Source organism: Dendronephthya gigantea, unplaced genomic scaffold (assembly GCF_004324835.1).
Source record: "Dendronephthya gigantea isolate DGI-Jeju-01 unplaced genomic scaffold, DenGig_1.0 000142F, whole genome shotgun sequence".
In the NCBI taxonomy this organism is placed as follows: domain Eukaryota; kingdom Metazoa; phylum Cnidaria; class Anthozoa; order Malacalcyonacea; family Nephtheidae; genus Dendronephthya; species Dendronephthya gigantea.
In genome coordinates, this window is record NW_021163152.1 from 396,795 (window position 1) to 415,666 (window position 18,872).

At 37.0% G+C, this 18,872-nt stretch overlaps 2 protein-coding genes across 2 annotated transcripts; both read left to right on the forward strand.

Annotated features, from left to right (window-relative positions):
• Positions 1–1,624: 1,624 nt before the first annotated feature.
• Positions 1,625–7,122, forward strand: LOC114536677. The gene is made up of 11 exons (XM_028558028.1): positions 1,625–1,938; positions 2,394–2,488; positions 3,046–3,307; positions 3,619–3,680; positions 4,070–4,376; positions 4,678–4,797; positions 5,102–5,305; positions 5,469–5,540; positions 6,095–6,238; positions 6,500–6,691; positions 6,803–7,122. The coding sequence occupies exons 1-11, from the start codon at positions 1,869–1,871 to the stop codon at positions 7,066–7,068; spliced, it is 1,794 nt and encodes a 597-aa protein (XP_028413829.1). The 5' UTR covers positions 1,625–1,868; the 3' UTR covers positions 7,069–7,122.
• Positions 7,123–8,881: 1,759 nt separating this feature from the next.
• On the forward strand, positions 8,882–18,799 carry LOC114536691 (E3 ubiquitin-protein ligase TRIM56-like). The gene is made up of 5 exons (XM_028558045.1): positions 8,882–9,098; positions 10,042–11,034; positions 11,692–11,934; positions 12,182–12,457; positions 18,605–18,799. Exons 1-5 carry the CDS (start codon positions 8,966–8,968, stop codon positions 18,697–18,699), a joined length of 1,740 nt encoding a protein of 579 aa, XP_028413846.1. The 5' UTR covers positions 8,882–8,965; the 3' UTR covers positions 18,700–18,799.
• Positions 18,800–18,872: the final 73 nt, after the last annotated feature.

Here is an 18,872-nt window from a genome sequence, read left to right on the forward strand (position 1 = left end):
TTTTTACGCAATACGTTATTATTTCTCTTACGTTTCCCCCCTCGCCCCCACTAATCAATGTTGAATCTATGCTAAATGCTTGAATGAGTTATGACACATCACTCAACATTGATTTGTGGGGGAAAGGGGGAGAATTTTGAAATAAATTCCGCGACTGCTGACTGTAGTGTCAATTAGCACAGAGTGTCGTCAATGTTTTGATCAGGATTGTAGGTGAAAACTGCATATAATGAAAGACTAATCAGGCAAGCCTTTGATCTGATGCGCTTTTTACCTCGCCTAGCTGGGATAACCCTACCTCCTCCGCAGCCATATTTGCCCGAAAAGGGCCTGCGGAGGAGGTTGGGGATAACCCACTCCATGTAAACAGGCCTTAATTAGATGCACGAAATCTACGACTTCGTGTTGGGAAACTGTGGAAATTAGAGCCGTTTTATTTCACGTCCGCGTCGTAGATTTGGTGAATCTCAAAAGGCTCGTGTGCTCGTTTGTGCTTCTGCGTTTAAACTTTTCCCTTTAATTCGCTGATTTGCACTCATCCGTCAGTCGGCCTTTGATTTCTGTTCCGTTTTATTTGTAGCACCTAGCGCTAAGTTCTTATGTCAATGACGGAAGTTCTTTTCTCACTCAGCGAGTACGTGCTACGTCATGATTTTACACTACAGCGGGTCAAATGTCAGCAAAGCAACAGAGTTTAGGAGTAAGTCAAGCAGGGCATCTTTAATCATATAGACTAGGGATCCAGGCCCCAATCATTGGTCCCCCAGTTAAGTATTACTCCCCTCAGTAAAAATCCCCTGTTTAAAGGAAACATTGATAAAAAATAAAGATTGCATTAGTCCCCTACAATGTATTAGCATTGGATTCTGTAAGCCAACCTTTGCTGAATGAAATTTCACTGAAATCATCTATCGAGCGTGAAAACATAATATTTTGCATATTATTTTTAAATCAACTGATATCAAAAAATTTCCAAGTACCCCCTTCGGCCAAGATCAACCTTTATACTTTGCTGTGCTAGAGAGAGGTCTTTTTTTTGCAATGCACCCTCCCCCATTCGAAATTTCTTAAAAGAGGTCCGTAAGTCTAGCAGCAAACTCCAGTGAGTCTCTGAGGAGTCAGTGAGTCTAGCAGCAAACTCCAGTGAGTCTCTGAAGAGTCAGTGAGTCTAGCAGCAAACTCCACGCTGTATTGAGATATTGAAAATAACAGTAGAAATGCTTCATATTAATCAGAGGCAAATAGCATTCATAACAACCTGCTTGATGTCAAATAGGCGCTCGTAATAAGACGCATGAAGTCATCTATTCAGACAGCATTTGTCATTGTTACCCGCTACAACCCGCTACATGCGTCATGTTTACCGGTTCCTTCAAACCATGACGTGTAAGGATCTTTATTTCGCGACTAGTAATTATGCATCATTGCATTATTTGAATAAAATCTCTCGAAAACCGAATGCGCTGAAGCAAAGGAAAGCGCCATGCTTTTTTTTTTTTTTGCGGTTAATTGACACAACGTCATTGTTTTCTATAACTGACGAAGTCTCCGACCTACTTTTAACGTATCCAAAAGAATGTGTGTCTTGCTGTCTTGCGCTAGATTTGTAGGATAAATGGCGGGGGTTTTGATTTACGTCAATTAGAAAATTATACGTACATCCTTTATGTTTATTGTTACATTGTTACCATGCTGTATAAGAAAGGCTTCCATGTTTGAAATAACATTTTCAAACACAGCTACAAACAAGTTTCATAAGTTCATATTCAAAGGAGTGGACGTCTGGTGGACTCGTCGAGCGATCTCGGCTGCGATCAGTGTAGACTGATTTTTTTGCATAATTGCATCATACATTTTCGGGGGGGAGTATGGAAGGATTGAAAGCAATGACTATGGTTTTTATGCGCGTTTTTGCGGCATTTTTATTCGCTGTCCAAGGTATTGTTCCATGACGTTCTTCTCTATCACGTTTGTTGATTTCTTACTGTAATTTTATAATCATATGAACCATATTGAAACTACAATGAATATTACATTTATTAATACTAAATTTCACATCAAATGTTAAAAATGTAAACACTTCAGTACATGTATTGACCTTGGAAGCACTCGCAGCACAAAGCAGTAGGTATATGTGTAGTGGTTGTGATGTTTAAAACCTTGAAAATCGCTGTAGCTATTAGAGTAAGCTGGGCAAGGACAAGTGGAAACATTCTAGACTATTAAACCTGACCTTAGACCTAATCTATATTAGGCCTAATCAAGACCAAGGCTTGAGTGTTTAGCTAATATGTAGACATATACCAAAGTATGATGACATACAATTTTTGACGTACAAAGAAAGTATGATGGGTTTAACAACATGGTTTAACAATGCATTTTTTATGATTTAGCTGGAGCAAAGCCAGTTTCTCTTGATGCATTTTTCTTTGAACAAATACAAGATGATAAAAATGTTACTGGTCCTTCCAAAATTTACACCATTGAGGTATTTAAAAAGTCCTGCAATTGTAATCTGCGCTCCCGCTATTTAATTTCCCTTAATATACCAGTGTTGCCAAAAAATCAGTCTGGCAATTTAGGCATTGCTATCACTGAAAACTGGTATATATTTTGCTCATCTGCTCCAGACCAGCTTATTCCTTAGTCATTTGGATGCCTATGTGCATATCAGATTTAAACCTTCACTCAGTCTATCTAATTAAGCCTATCATACATGATCTTGCCAATTATTTAAACCATATCCACTATCCCAATTAATGCTCACCTCAATTAATCCTCATAACCATGAGTCATCAAAATAGAAACTCTCTGTTGATGATGTCATGTTATATATGCAGTGTATATACTGAAGAACTTTGTGACCAGTAATGATGACCCTAACATTAGTTAATTATGTGTAGTGAGTGACATACATCCAATACAGGGAATTACAAAGCTTTTCTCTACCAATAATATAGGCAGTACAACCTAGAAAATATCACAAGAAGCCAAGATTCTTTTTTCCTACCTGTAAATAACCTATTCTGTTACTTCATCTTGCAGACTAGTAATTTAACAAATACAACAAGAAGTGATAATGTACTTCAGCTCTCGTTTTTACAACATAATTTGTTACCTGGAGACAAGGTGACCTTCTATGATGGCAACTTTACCAGTATCCTGCAAGAGTACACATCATCAACAGAAACTCCTACACTATCATTCTTTACAACATCACCTGATGCACAAGTTGTGTTTACTGCAAACAAATCTGATGTCACAACAAGCAGAAGTTTTATTTTTCTCTACCGAACTATCCCTAAAGGTATATATAAATATTGTTAATGATTTAAACATTCTCTCCTAGAGGTGCAATGAAATTACTTTCACTAATATAAGGGCTGCAGGTATTGTATGTGATTTAATATCCTCTCTGTCAACAGTTTTTTATGTGATCAATTCTATGTATTATTATCATATTCTTCTTTGCAGGGTATAATAAAATTTTGTGACAACTGTATATACTGAAAATAACCTAGCTAGCTAGCATAATAAAGCTGTCCCTTTAGTTACAGTATATACTGCACATGCATATGTGATTATTAGATATCGAAATACATTTCTATCACCCTTTAGATGTTGATAGAGAATGTAATCAACTGTTTTATGGAAGATGGGGAAGTATAGACTCTAGTGATGTAATTATAATCTAATAAAGTTTTAAAGCTTCTAAGAACACCAAGACATTTGGTATTCTCTATTCTATCTCAGTGCCAAGTAGATTAGGTTAATAGCACATTCGAAAAAGTTGATAAGTCAATTCAATACATGATCAACATTGACTTATCATTAAATGGTTTTAATGAACAAAGCAATTTGACTTTATAGGATTGAAATTTTTGGGCTCCACTGCCCAAAGTGAAATCAATTTGGAGAGCCTTTTCCTTAAAACCACAGTAGTTGTATCTTGCATCTTATCAACCTTATCATTAATCTGCATGATCTGGCCAATAATATTGCAAAAGGTCTATTATTAGTACCCTTGTTTTAATTTTTAATTAATTAAGGAACATTCGATTCGTTTTAGCATGACCGACGTTCGAAGCACTGTAGGTATACAGTAACGCTTCCGACGTTGGGTGGAGGTACAGTCTCAATTCTCTTTGACAATCTGACGATACCAGTAGGCGAGAAACTAACAATTTGGAAGGTCGCCGGTACAAAGAATTACTCTCGATATTTTGAACCACACGGCAGCCCTCTAAAGGTGTTCACTTATGCGGATAGCGGCAGATTTCACTACATCGCGCCTGGAGTTTTGAGGACCCTCGTTTTGGATTTTAATTCAACAACCCAGTTTAAAATCCGTTTCTACAAGTATAGCTATCAAAATGGTAATGATTTTTTTAGAATTTTATGTTCTCATCTAGTTGGGCTGTAGGGCTAAATCGAAATATTGTGTATCACAAGTCACTATTTTTAACGACAGTTAACAGACCGTTTTTTTAAATTCAACTAAATTTTTTGAACTGTGAAAATTCATTAGTAATACAGTATGAAGTTTGGCTGTGAAAGATTGTGAAATGTAATGAATATTGCTGATGGCCCAAGCGAACATACTACGTTCTTAGTAATGCTTATTTTGAATAAATCTTTAATTTCAATTACTATCCGGACTTCTGGTTTTTTAACTAGTTATCAACGAAATCGGCGAATCAGGAGAGATAAGCATTCCTATAACTCCATATCCAAACGATCTTTCCTTGATATACCGAATTACTGTACCAAGAGGATATGCAAAAATCACAGTCCATGGTAAGCTTCGTTTGATTGCTATGTGCCCTGGATAAATTAGTGAGAACCTGCAACAGCCCCCCCCCGTTATCGGGGGGGGAAGTTACTTACTTTCGCATTCTTATCTGTAATGTTTTGCTGTTTTTCGCAATAGTTCTTGCACTTCACCCGCCTCCGCCCTCCGGGTATTTCCCCCGCGTTCCAGACCTCCCCACCGACCATAAATTATTAACCCAACAATTGGTACAATACGTAACTACCTTCGTGCTGTAACGGTCGGAGGAATTAAGAATAACGTCAAGTGTATATCAATGTACTATTTCAGACCTATATTTGCCTAAGTATGATAGACTCGACGTAGCCAGATTCAATGGAAAGTCATGGGACTTCGTAAGAAGCTTCAAAAACGACAGTGACCTAAGTACAAACACTGTAGTGTCAGACAGCAGTTCAATCGAAGTAATCTACAACAAGCTTAGCGGAAATTCAGCCAGCAGATATAGGATCACGTATTCGATGATAGAAACTAGTAAGTTTGCATGTACGCATTTGCAGTACAATATATGAATACCTTTTAAAAGTATGCCAATAATACAATATGTAACTGTTTATATTTAGTTATGGGTATGCATTTATTATTAGTATATTCACGATTTTCGATCATACCACAAGCTTTTCTATTACCCTTCCAGCGCTTAAGACGTGCAAAACGTTCCAACACATGAAAAAATCGCAGTTCACAAAATTTACAGAACTTTATGAAGGTATGTTGTAGCTAGCTTACAGTAATTCATATGTATTAACTGTCTTTTTACCAAAATTGATAGACAGCAAATAGAGGTTACTATTCGTTTTCAGATAACCAGAACGAGTTGTGTAATTATTTTAGTATAATCTACTGGTAGTACAAAGGAATATTTGAAAAGAAACAAACAAATGAAATCTTAACAGTACCTGCACGTATTCCTTGGCACTTTGCTTCTTGCGTTTTCAAAACGCGTTCACAATCGAAATTTATGCAAAAATATTCAAATAACTCTTCGTCAAAATCTTTTTCACCTTTAGTCCGCTCTATCTTAGAATGTAACGGATGACAGTTCATATGTTTATGGTTAAAGGCTTTACTGTAGGCTACCTTTTACAGCTTTTCAGATTAGAAACGAAGTTCGCCATTTTAAGAAATATTTTCGCGCCAGCTAGTGGTTGATATTTAAAAAACATAAATCAAAAGGCTAAATCCGAGAATGGAATGGGTAGACTGACTGCATTGCGCAAAGTCCTTAATTTGAAGTTTATTTTCATCATGAAACTTCTCAAGGTTGGGAAGAGTCCTTCACTTGCGCTGATGGCTTTGGCAACAAAAGAGTTCTTAGCCATGATGTCACCATATTATGCAAGGCCCATGGCGAATGGAAATATGGGAAAAAAACCGAAGAGTGTCGCAAATTATGCCCTCCGTTAGGTAGGACAACTTAATTCTTTTCTTAGCCCTGTTGAACTATTTAGACGGGGGAGTGTTTCTATACTTTCGATCAGCATGACAACTTTCATACTATTTTCAGTCATAATTTATTAATTTTATGATAGTATAGCATTAGAATTGCTTTTTGACTAGAGAAAACTGTTCTCATTTGCAAGAAAACAAACGTATCTCTTCTTCCCCGTCACCCCCCCCCCGGAATGGTTATCTTCAAAGGCTAAGGCGAAGTCGTATACTTTCTAGCTTCCCTTTACAATATATCTTCGCGTGGTTTGTTTCGAACATTTGGTGTTACACAAGAGCACCTCAGCGGTGATAATGTGACATTTACATGCAAGGCAATATATACGAGGTTGACCTACAAGACTGTCACGTGTACATCAACTGGTGCGTACTCCGCACCTCCGCCGTTCTGCAAAGAACTAGACAAATCCAGTATGTATCAAAATAGCCATATATAGCTATATAATAGCCGTGTTGATATTTTGACTTTTGTATGATATTTTGACTTTTGAGTTGTTCTGAATGCATTTCTTTGAATTTTAGATGGTTCAGATTTGGCTCTTGTGTTGTCCTTGTCGCTAAGCGTCCCACTTGTTTTTGTGATGATGCTTGGTCTGGGTTATATTATCTTGCGTTATACGACTTTCCTGAGTGCAGAATATCATAGAAAATTATTCGGTCCGTCGAACAGGCAAGAACAAAGACAGACAGTCTATCTGCAAGAAAACGTAGCGCTGGGCAATGGCGCAGGACTTTCAAACGATAACAGTCCTCAAAAAATGGCCGCGAATGAAGTTGGAATATGCTAACGTGAAGTTGTGGCAATGTTGCAGGCCAATATTGCAATGTTAATCTCGATTGAACGCTGGTTTCGTTTTTACTCGATGTAAATGAAACAAATAAAGGAATATTTACCACTCGAAAAACTAATTTAATACCATTTCTTGTGTTTACTACTCTGTCTTCTCCATGTAGGAAGTTCAGGCGTATTCCACTAACAGGAATTATATTCGCATAATGTTGCAGAAATTAAATTAGTTTTGTGTGACTGCATCAAAATATGCTTTGGAAGAGTTAGGTCTTAGACTCAGCACATTGGCTGTATGAACGCAGACAAAATTTAACAAGACGCCTGTTCTGCCGTTAACTCCGGCGCACGTGCCAGTCTTTAATATAGAGCTTCTGGGGCCGGTTGTTCGAAAGGCGTTTAGCTTAAACGGTGGATAAGTCAAAAATAGAAAATCAAATGATCTATTTATTCAACAACTGAGCTGAAATATTTCGATGTAAATAGTTTAATTGTCAATGGAAGTACATATTAAATACATAAAATGCAGCTTCAGTCATTCACAAGATGTATGAGAGTATTTTTAAACTTTGGCTTATCCACCGTTTAAGCTAAACGCCTTTCGAACAACCGGCCCCTGAACATAAACAATACAGTTCATATTCGCATTTAGATGCCTTGAACCTAAATGTTCGATCGCGAAATTCAGAAGCACATCGTACTTTAAAAAGTATAGTAGTTCAATTGTTCAAAAATGTAAATAAACCGCATGATACATTCGCTTTGTCTTACACTTTGCCTTTGGAATTCGCGCTTATATATTAAATCTTCAAACTACTCCTGTGCAAATTAACTACGACGAGTCAACGCGCCAATACACGACCACATCATCTTGTTAAACGGCGAAATAGCAGCGATATTATTAAAATAGGACCAGAATGTACATGTATTGAATATATTCTTACCCCAATTCAATCTAAACTTAATCGAACAGCATGAAAAGAACGGTTTATTTGTTCCTCTTGGAGGAATTGCCGTATCATGCGAGCGAAATCGAATCGCGCATCGGAAAATTAAGCCAAAGCTGTGCACCACAACTCTTGGGAGATAAGACTGAGACCTAGATAAATACGGTCACATATACGTTGTAAATTCTAGAATTTTTCGCGCCATTTCAGACTTGCGACGACGAAAAGTAAAAAAAAAACGACAAAACAAAACCGAGGCGAATTTTCAATTCCGTCGCTGGCGCCGGAGTAACTAGTGAACTTTTTAAAACAAAAAGAGAGAGATGAGGAAGTTTCAAATTCCACATTTAAGAACGATTTAATTATTTGTAATTCATGTAAATTTTTAACTCTAAAGAAGCGATATTACTCAGTAAATTTGGCATGTTGTAGAATGCGGACTGGACTGGTCAGGAAAAGTGTGGCTAGTAAATAACGGACTTGTAAATAACGGACTCAGTCCGTGATATAAAACGCGGACTTGTATAAACGCATCGTTATTATGTAACGCACACAAATTTGTGTTCCGGTGGATAGAGCGAGCGTGTGCTGTCGATGCAACCTTTCCACAACAGGTGTATATATCAGCCTTGTACCCCGGCGCTTTAATAGTAAAAAAATAATGTTGCGTTCAGTTATTGTATAGAGGTCAACTAGAAAGAATGCGAGCGCGCGGGGGTGCTTGGGTGCCTTGGGTGGCTGTGAATATTTCCAGGCTGGAATATTTCAATTTTCAAATCAACCTTATCGCAGGCTAAAATAGAGCTCCACTCAGTCCACTGGAATCTGGATTCCAAGAATCAAATTTCCGTGAACAAAGTGAACCACAGCTTAATACTTTAATTTTATAATGCGATCGTTTCGTTGAATTTACTAAGCCAAGGTGCAAGTGAAGCTGAAGCGAGAAAAGCAATGGCGAATGTTTCACCTGACAGTGGTTCTGTTGATGAAATCAAAGATCTTCTCACTTGCTCATTGTGCTCAAATATTTTACATGATCCAAAAAGCTTGACTTGTCTTCATAATTTCTGTAAAGGATGCTTAGGTGCGTATATGATATTACTTTGAAATTATAGTTGTTGTATTACGACGCGTGGTTATAATGGTTATAAGTGGTACTCGCTCGAAATTTGTGTGTATAGCACTATAGCTTCGCCAACTTTAGTAATTTAATCAGGGCAGCGTGGTTTCGATTTCGTGGTGACGCTTCGATTTAAGAATTGCTTAATTATGTCACATGTCAGTTTTCATACACTACAGTACAAGGTAGCTTTGAGTGCAGTGTATTACAATGATATAAATAAATTCACCCACTAGGGGGCTTATATATACATACTCCCCTGCAATAAAACTAATAGTAACATAATAAAAAAATATAATTGAACCCAGCTCCTTTTGCTTCAAATCACAGTAGGTCAGTCAATCTGCTGTCTGGCAGTAGAGTAGTTGTCTGTCAAATATCACTGTGAACTAATATGTTTTGGTATGTACCGACTATTGTCTATTACAAATCCTACATTCTGATTGGCTACTGAACCATTGTCTATTCGTGATGGTGAACATTTGGGAAAAATTCGCTCGCGCTACCGTATAAGATTGAATTAATTAAATTATTTTTCGGTGTAATTGCAGTGTATCGATTATTTTCTCGAAATTAATATATCTTGCCTTTGTTGTCTATAAGCGAATAGTCAACTCAGGCTTCGCCTTTGTTGACTATTCCCTCATAGACAACTTGGACTCATTGTCTAATTGTTAAATACTAGCTAGTTGACTAAATTAAAGGTGAGTAAGGGCTGTTTACATGATCAAAGTGTGAGATATGACTTTGAGGTATTGAAAGAAGTCTTTATGACATCAAACAAGCACATGCTATTGTACATAGGGGTCATAAATTACACAAATAACATGATTGCCTGGATCGCAATGTTATATGCTCATATCAATACCTCAAAGACTTCATGTCGTGTGTTGTAATATTCATTTAGGAAAGTATGTTGAACGTCTTCGTGGTGGTGACCAAAACATTGAGACATTTCCATGCCCTAAATGTCGCTTAGAGTTTACCTTTAAATCACATCAAGATTTGGCTGAAATGACAAGTAATTGTTTCATCAAGAATTTGCTGGATATTTTGGAGATTCAACAGAGAGCCAAAAGTTCTACTGAATGTTTTCGCTGCAAAGATCCTGCCATCAAACACTGTTCATCATGCGAAATCTTCATGTGTGACAAATGTTCAGAATGGCATGACATATGGCCAGCTCATAAACACCACAATGTATTATCTGTGAAAGAACTAAGTTGCCCTAAAAGTCAAATAAAAATGAGAAGGAAGCCTCACTGCATAAAACATAAAGATAAAGTGCTGGATTATTTCTGTGAAAGTTGCAAGGAACTTTGCTGTATTGATTGTGTTGTATTAAATCATCAGAAATCCAATCATTTGTGCGTGGCTATGAGTGAAGTTGCGCAGAAACAAAAAGAAACATTGCAATCAAGCTGCTCGACGCTTGATAAGAAATTATCGGAAGCAACCGAAGCTTTGACTAATATTGAAAGTGTAATGAAGTCTCTTGAAGAAAATGCTAAAACTGCAAAAGATAAGATCAAAGAACAAAAGGAAAAAGTTTTGAAGATTGTGATCGAAAAAGTTGATGAGAGAACAAAGGAAATAAACGAAGAAGTGGACAAGGCTTATGATAAATTACAGAGTGAACTAAACAAACAACATGATGAAATTAAAGATTATCGTGACAAACTACAAGCTTCAGTGCCCTTGCCTAAAAGTCTCCTGAAGAGGGGAAGTATTGAAGAAATTCTTTCCTTGCAAAAACAGATTGATGAAAGTATTGAAATGTTGCAAAATGAAAAGCCAGAGGATCTAACAGCAGTCAATGATGGCAATATTCAGCATGTACCTGATGATATTAATAATATCAATGTTGATGAAGTTGTTGATAAATTGGGATATATTGAAGGTATTTTTCAAAATAATTAGCCAAGTTAGCATTTCAGCATCTTTAACTTCCTATCAAGTGTGGTATAACAATAGATCGACCTATTCAATAATCACATCACAACATTATAGTTTTAAATTTAGGACCACCTTAAATCTATAGGATGGATTGCAAGTTTTACTCTTATGAGCCACCAACAAAGATGCAAAACATTCCTTCAATACATGCATGAATAGAATTTTTTAATTTTGACAAAAAAAATGTGGAAATGTTCTAAATTTGAAATGATAATGTTGTGAAAAAATTATTGAAAAGGTCGTTTACTGCCTTTAATAGACCAAGAACCCTCTCGACTTGGCTTCAACCTTCATAAGTCGTTTGTTAGGACTTTTGTCATTAACTTTTGTGGAAAGGCACTTAGGTGAAACTCCAAGACTTTTTCTATCTGCCTTAGGCAGACTTTTTGCTATCTGGCTTAGGCAGACTTTTTTCTATCTGGCTTAGGCAGACTTTTTTCTATCTGGCGTAGGCAGTTGTTTTAGCTACCACATTTCTTAAGAAGTTTATTATTATATGATGACGACAAATTTCACCAAATAAGGTCATGAGAAAACGTACTATACGGTATTATGCACGGGAAAAGGCCGTATTACACCTTGTTACATGATTATTTTTTAGGACATGGTGGACATTTCAATTTAAGAAATTCGTCCAGTATTTTGAAAGGAGAGATTGCCTTCATTAAACAACTTCAGAAATGGTTGGGAAAGAAATGTAAATGGAATCTTTGTTACCGTGCTTCAAGAGATGGTTGGGGAACCCGCGATTTTCACAGCCATTGTGACAATAAAGGACCGACAGTGGTTTTGGTGAAGGCCAATAATTGTATCTTTGGTGGATACGCTGACGTAGGCTGGCAAGGTATGTAAGATAAGAATTACGGCGCAGCTACGAGGGATCATGATCCAAAAAATCCTTACGCTTTACGGACTTTTTCATGTTCTTCATTTTATGGAAAAAACTTAATTAATCTTCAAAAATGTTTACCTGTTACGGAATTCTTCTTGATTCGTCTGAATAATAATTTGATGTTATTTCGGTAAAAAATCCTGACTTTATTTCGTTTGAGGACTGTTCTTGTATGACTTTTATTTCATTTTTAATTAAGGTAATGTTGGGTGGACAAATTCCAAATCTTCATTTATTTTTTCACTACGAAACAAAGACAACCTTGCTCCTTTTATTACTAACATCAAGCAAAGCAGGAAAGGATATGCAATGTACTGTAAGTCTAGTTATGGACCAACCTTTGGCGGAGGTCATGATTTTTACATTGGGGACAATCCTCGAGCTAATAAGTCATCATACTGCGATTTTGGAAACACGTATCATCTTCCTCCTGGTTATATATATGGCAGTGAACAAGCAAAGAACCTTCTTGCTGGTCAGTACCAATTTTTAACCACAGAAATAGAAGTCTTTAACTGAGAACTGTCATATATACTAGTGGCAGCCGGCCCTGACCATGCAGTCAATCATTAGCATTGCAAAGATCTGCATACAAATTTAATAGTACCGGTACCATGCGTCCTATGTTATTCAGGTTGATTTAGGCTGCGTTCAGACTAAGAGTTCAGAGAGTGCCCGGCACTGCTGCCCAAAATCAAAAATGCTTCATAAAACATGCTGAGCACAGTGCCCTTGTTAAGCGCTACCTGTGAAGGATGTGCCCGTTCTTGAGAACCGTGCCCAATTTTATTTAGAAGCGTCAATGCGTCATGTTCAACTTAAGCGCCAGGGGCCGGTTGTATAAAACTCTTAACTACGTTTTAACTACTTTTTAACCACCCAACTGTAGTTAAAATGTAGTTAACTTTAATCACATAGTTAAGCCAGTTGTATAAAAACGTAGTTAGCGTTAACTGTAGTTAAAATCTAGTTAAAGTTAACTATCCTCAAGGGCATCGTTAACTTTTCAAAACATAGTTGAAAATGGCGTCTTGAGCTTTTGAGGAGTGAGAAAATATTAAAATCAACACATACCAAGGTTGTCAACCGTTATCCACTTAGAAAGGGCCCCGTCGAAGCTTGTAAGCTTTCAATATGCTTTTATTTTTTTCATTTGGGCAGCAACGGAGAATAATTCTGCATCGGGAAACGTGTCGATGCCAAGTTGCGATCCTAGCCAAGATTAGCTATCTCCATTTTCAATTGCAACCGGTATTTTGACTCAAAGGGACCTTTTTATATTAAGAGCCCCTTTTTCGTTTAATTATTTTGAAATTTTTCCTTGTTTTATTGCACTTTTTCCAATATTTTAGATCAAAATACTGTCATTTTTTGTAAATACGAGTTCACAGTCTTGTTCAAAATCAATAATAGCGGTCAATAATTTGGAGATACTTCATGCTATTTCTCTTTTTAACAACCCCACGCAAGCTCCACGCAAGTTAACTACGTGATTAGTTAATCATCCGACTAACTAATGCAACGCAGTTAAGTCGTGTAGTTAACTAATCATAGTTAAGGATTTAACTACAGTGATTAGCACTAATCATAGTTAAAGTTAACTACGTTTTTATACAACCGGCCCCAGAAAGAGTGACGGGCACCACTCACCAGTGCCGGAAACTCAGTCTGAACGCAGCGTTATTCATCAGGGGCCGGTTGTTCAAAAGCAGGTTAAATTTAACCCTGGATTAGTGCTAAACCTGGGGCCGGTTGTTCAAAAGCAGGTTAAATTTAACCCTGGATTAGTGCTAAACCTGGGTTAAAATCCTTAACCCTAGGTTAGCTAAACCTGGGTTAAAACTGTGTTGTTCAAAGCAGGGTTAGTGGTAGGGCTAGTTAACCCAGGGTTAAAATATTTAACCAAAGATTAAATGTATTTTAAGGACTAAATTGGATATAAGAACGTTTTTGATTGGTCAATAAACGAGCGTCAAAACTTTACCCGACGAGGATATATTGTCAGTCGAAAGATTATATGCCGTGAGGGCAGGGTCGCAGGGACGTTGTTTTGAACAGCAATTTCCGTGCATTGAATTTTGGAAAGATTCGAAATGAAAGACCATTCTGTATGTTGATGTGAAACAAAATTAAGCAAATTATAAACAATCTATTATAAAAATTTCAGGCATTCTTTGAATATTCAAAATTCAGGAACAAACGTAGCCTTACCACTTGCTGCCAATCAAAAGAATCGAATTTTGGCATCCGAAACAAATATTTCGATTACGATGTTTCAATTTGTACGGTTGTATTCATTTATCATGTATTGCATTGAAGCGAAGATAAATAAATCAATACATCAGCTGGAACCGAACGAAGTCAAACTTAAATAATTCTTTGCTGTCGAAATGTTTCGTAAAACCTTTCAAAAGTGTTTAATTCATGACGAATTATACGTGTTTACGTGTTTCAGCTGCTTATTCATCCATTTTGTTAACCCAGGATTAAAAAGTTAACCCACCTAGCTAGCAGGGTTGATTTTTTTATTAATTTTAACCCAGGGTTAACGCTAACCGAGCTTTGTGCAACGCAAATCAACCAAGGTTTAAAATTTAATCCTGGGTTAGGCATTTTTAACCCTGGGTTAGCGTTAACCGGCTTTTGAACAACCGGCCACAGAAGTGAACAGCTATAAATGATCGAATTTAAGGCGGGCAGACAAAAACTGTTAAAGTTTTATTATGATGTTGAAACAACAAAAGACCCGTGTGCTCGTTTGTGCAGCTGCGTTTAAACTCTTCCCTTGGCTTTTTACTTTAACTGTACCATTATAATTTCTGTCAGTCGGCCTTTGGATTCCTGTTCCGTTTTTTGGAACATCTAGTGTTAAGCTCTTGTGTCAATAACCTTCTGAAGTGCTTACGTCACACAGTTTTCTATCTATACAATTTTGTCCCACTTGTTTCCCAGATTGCATTGCGATTCATTGTTCGAGACCGACATGACGTAAGCACCTCAAAGGTCTATTACGGAAGTTCTTTTCTCACTCGGCGACTACGTGCTACGTCATCATTTTAAACTACAGCGAGTCAAATGTCAGTAAAGCAACAGAGTTCAGGAGGGCCTCTCTTAACATATAGATCCCCCATTCCCCGTGTTGACCCCCCTATAGTTAAGTATTCCCCCCCCCAGTAAAAATCCCCAGTTAAAAAAAAAATTATAAAAAAGATTGCTTTAGTGCCCAACAATATTTGGATTCTATAAGCCAACCTTTGCTGAATGTAAAGGAATGCTGTCGAGCGCAAAAAATATTTTGCATTTTATTTAAATTCAGGCAACTGATTTGAAAAAAATTCCAAGTACCCCATTCGGCCACGATCAACATTTATACTTATAGCTGCGCCTTTTTTCAATTTACGTCAATTCGGAAATTATACGTACATCCCCTATTAATACATTGTTACAATGGCTTCTATGGTTGAAATAACAATTTCATTAGTTAGTATTCAACTGTAAAATTTGCTTCCCATTTTGCAAGTAGTCGACAAGTGATCTCGGCCGCGGTGTAGTCTGATTTTTTCTTCATACTCATACATGTTTTGGGGCAGTATATATGGAAGGATTGAAAGCAATCACTATGGGTTTTATGTGCGTTTTTGCGGCATTTTTATTCGCTGTCGAAGGTACCTCTGTATACAGTTAATTATTATCATTATTACTTTTCTTCAACATCATAATCCAATCCCCTCATTGTATTGCATCATATAGTATTATATTGTATTGCGTTGTTACAGTATTGTATTGTTTGGCATAGTATGGAATGGTATCGTTCAGTATTGTATTGTATTGTGTTGTATATATGTGTTGCTGTAAATAATGCATGTTTCCTTCTGAAATCATGTAACATATAGATGCAGGACCCCACTGAAAAACACTTCGGTGACGTGGGTATCCTGGTTAAAGATGAAGTTAATAATAATAATAATTAATAAAACGTATTAAAGAAGGCCAGTTAATAAATTTATCTTAAAAACTGGACTTCTCTTATCAAAGCTTATGTATCTTCACGATCCAATTTTCGCATCAATGAAAAGTTGCCAAAAATATTGCAGCACATACTACTACTCTACTCACTGAGACTGCTACATAAATGCATTAGACGTTTAGACCGCTTAACTAGCAATAAAGTTGAATATGCATGATATTGAGTCACTTGATCGTCACGTGGTCAGACACTTCATAATTCGTTCTGTTCAGGAAGTGCAAGGCTATAATTATAATATGATCGCTTTCAACATTACATCAAAGGGCGGTTAGTCTGGTTATCCCGATTGTTTTTATCGACTGAACTTCGAGAGCATTTCGTATTAAAAGGGTATTACAATACGAGACGAGCTGGCTTGTTGACTTGGCTGCCTTTCAGACGCAGACACGCGTGAGAAGATGATAGCCACTTGTGGTTAGGTGCGAACATTCTTTTGTGATTGGCGAAAGACTACGTGAATAAAACGATTCAAATTGGCTCACGTAAAAAGCCCCTGTAGCTCTTGGTATTACTGGTTGCACAAATCAGATCTTTTCATAGGAAAATCCGATGGGTATGTCAATAAAAATAACAGGACTTGAAACTTGAGCCTCTTACATGCCAACCTTCTGTCATTTTCATAGCAAGTGATTTGCCTTTTCAAACCGTCGAGTGACTGACAATATTTATATTATATTCGAAGAAAGTAAAAAGAAAGGCTTTTTCGACGGTCAAACGAACTCAAGGAGATCGAGGTACTAATGAATAGTTATATATGTATCATAAACACTTTGTTTCTTTATCGCTTTTATGCTTTTGACAGCAGTGCATAAGTATAATGACATATCATTTGATTTGGAATGCAAACATATATTTGGAAGATTCATGGTACAGGTAACGCCAAACCGAATTTTGGCGCGAATAGAGTGGTATTGTTATTCAATTAATCTGTTCATTCATATGTTTTAAATAACACAACACTAATGTTTCCTCGCCTGTTGTTTGAAGAATCTATTTACATATATACATGAGCATTGTCTTACATCCGAAGCACGGTAAAGAACCGTCCGGTAAGCACGTCTAGAAGTGGCGAACTCAGATCACAATATATAGAAATATACATATGCGCTGGGTATCGGTGATCGAATAAAACTCTACTCTACCCGGTTGTCACGAGAAAGTCGAACCAAAGGTAAACAGCATTTAGTTTTCAAAGTGCTTTTTAAGATTAACGTGATGAATGATAATCTCATGCTGATAATCTCAGATGTCAATGTCAATGACTCACCCTGCAGCTATAGAAGCGCGCTTGCGATAATCCAGTTTGTCATTAGGATCTTAGAATCGACTAGTTTGTAGATTTCATAGCCACTCAAATTATAAGCGAGGAATCCTGTAGCTACAACATATATGGCAGTATGGCTACAAGTTATACGACAACTACCGGAAATGTTGGCATTATCGACAAAGCGCTCTTGTTTCCGATTTGTAACATAATTGAACTTTAATTATACTATTGTGATTATTGTATCGTCGTTTACTTTCTATGCTGCTATGCATGGTTTTAATATCAGTAAGAGTTACTAGAATTTTAAACGGGTGAAACGCTTCCTCAAGTCAACGAAAACGAACCATTTAAGTGTGTCAAAATTCCTGTAGCAGTATTACAGTGTGCTATTACATAGACTAAGTGGAAATCGAGAATGTTTTCTAGACGAAAAAATTTGTTTTACGTTTAAATATCACGCGACTGCTTTTGCAAATGTCAAATATTTTCGCAACCGCTCGGAATATTGAAAGCGAGCGCTGAAATTTTGTACCGGGATGACTGAAGTCATATATCGTACAATGATTATAGTGTTGACAACGTCAACGTCGTGTTAACTGAGTCTGAAGTCGAAATCTGCATTAGCTTGACTTCACAGCCGATAGGAAATGAACAGCAAGGATTCCGAACTGTTTCAGTGAATGAATAAAACGCCTTTTCTCGATACGATGCGATAATTACAAATACCAAAACAGTACTCAATGCATTTTTAAACACCGCCCTCGAACAGAATATTTTTGTTTTGTTTGCACGTGTTATTTAATTAGATACTCAAATAAGGGCACATCAAGTTTTTGGTATGAAAGGCATGTTTACCAAAACAGGGGCACATTTTCACAAGGTCCAGTATACCATATTCCGGCATATTTGACCCAACCAAGTTCGATCGAATGAATAATATATATAGTCCGATATATTCAAACATACCAATGTCGAGTATGCCAGATTCGACCCTATCAAGGTCCATCGAATGACCCGAGGTCGAATGATTCCGTATTCCGGTATATACGACCATGGTGGAATACCATATTCCAGTTTATGATATGTGTATACTGTATAGAGATTTATACTTATGAAATAAAAATCGTTCTTCATTGGTTAAATTAACTTCGTGCAATTGGATGTTAATTCTGTCGTCTAAATTTACCAAAGCTTTGTTCACAGGGAAACTACGTGTAAATCTCGGAAACACTGCTAGCGTGAATCTGTTTTTTGCCACCAAGGCCTGTTTATTTGTAGATTATTATTTGCTCGTCACCTCTTTGTAATATTGATTATTTCTGTTTTAGTTTCACTGGAACAAACATTCCCTAAATGGCGGATGTGTTTTCCGGAGATGCTCTACGAGCAAGTGCTTCATTTACGGCTGGTGGGAAATTCGTGATAGCCATTAGCACAGATAACGTAGAAGTGGCAAAAGAAGTGTGTAAAACTGTAACTAAACTTGGTTTGGGTCTTGGCGCTCTGTATGCTGGTTATAGTTTATTGAAACCAGTAATTGAGGGTGCGGTTGCAAAAGCTTTGGGAGGCAAACGTGATGATCAGGACCCTCGTGAC

Bases quoted from the DNA above. Each gene is read 5' to 3' on its own strand.
- LOC114536677 (XM_028558028.1), top strand. From the start codon at position 1,869: ATGGAAGGATTGAAAGCAATGACTATGGTTTTTATGCGCGTTTTTGCG. The intron at 4,798-5,101 runs GTAAGCTTCGTT...GTACTATTTCAG, and splicing joins TGCAAAAATCACAGTCCATG to ACCTATATTTGCCTAAGTAT. The intron at 6,692-6,802 runs GTATGTATCAAA...TTTGAATTTTAG, and splicing joins CAAAGAACTAGACAAATCCA to ATGGTTCAGATTTGGCTCTT.
- LOC114536691 (XM_028558045.1), top strand. From the start codon at position 8,966: ATGGCGAATGTTTCACCTGACAGTGGTTCTGTTGATGAAATCAAAGAT. The intron at 9,099-10,041 runs GTGCGTATATGA...ATATTCATTTAG, and splicing joins TTTCTGTAAAGGATGCTTAG to GAAAGTATGTTGAACGTCTT. The intron at 12,458-18,604 runs GTCAGTACCAAT...TTTCTGTTTTAG, and splicing joins AGCAAAGAACCTTCTTGCTG to TTTCACTGGAACAAACATTC.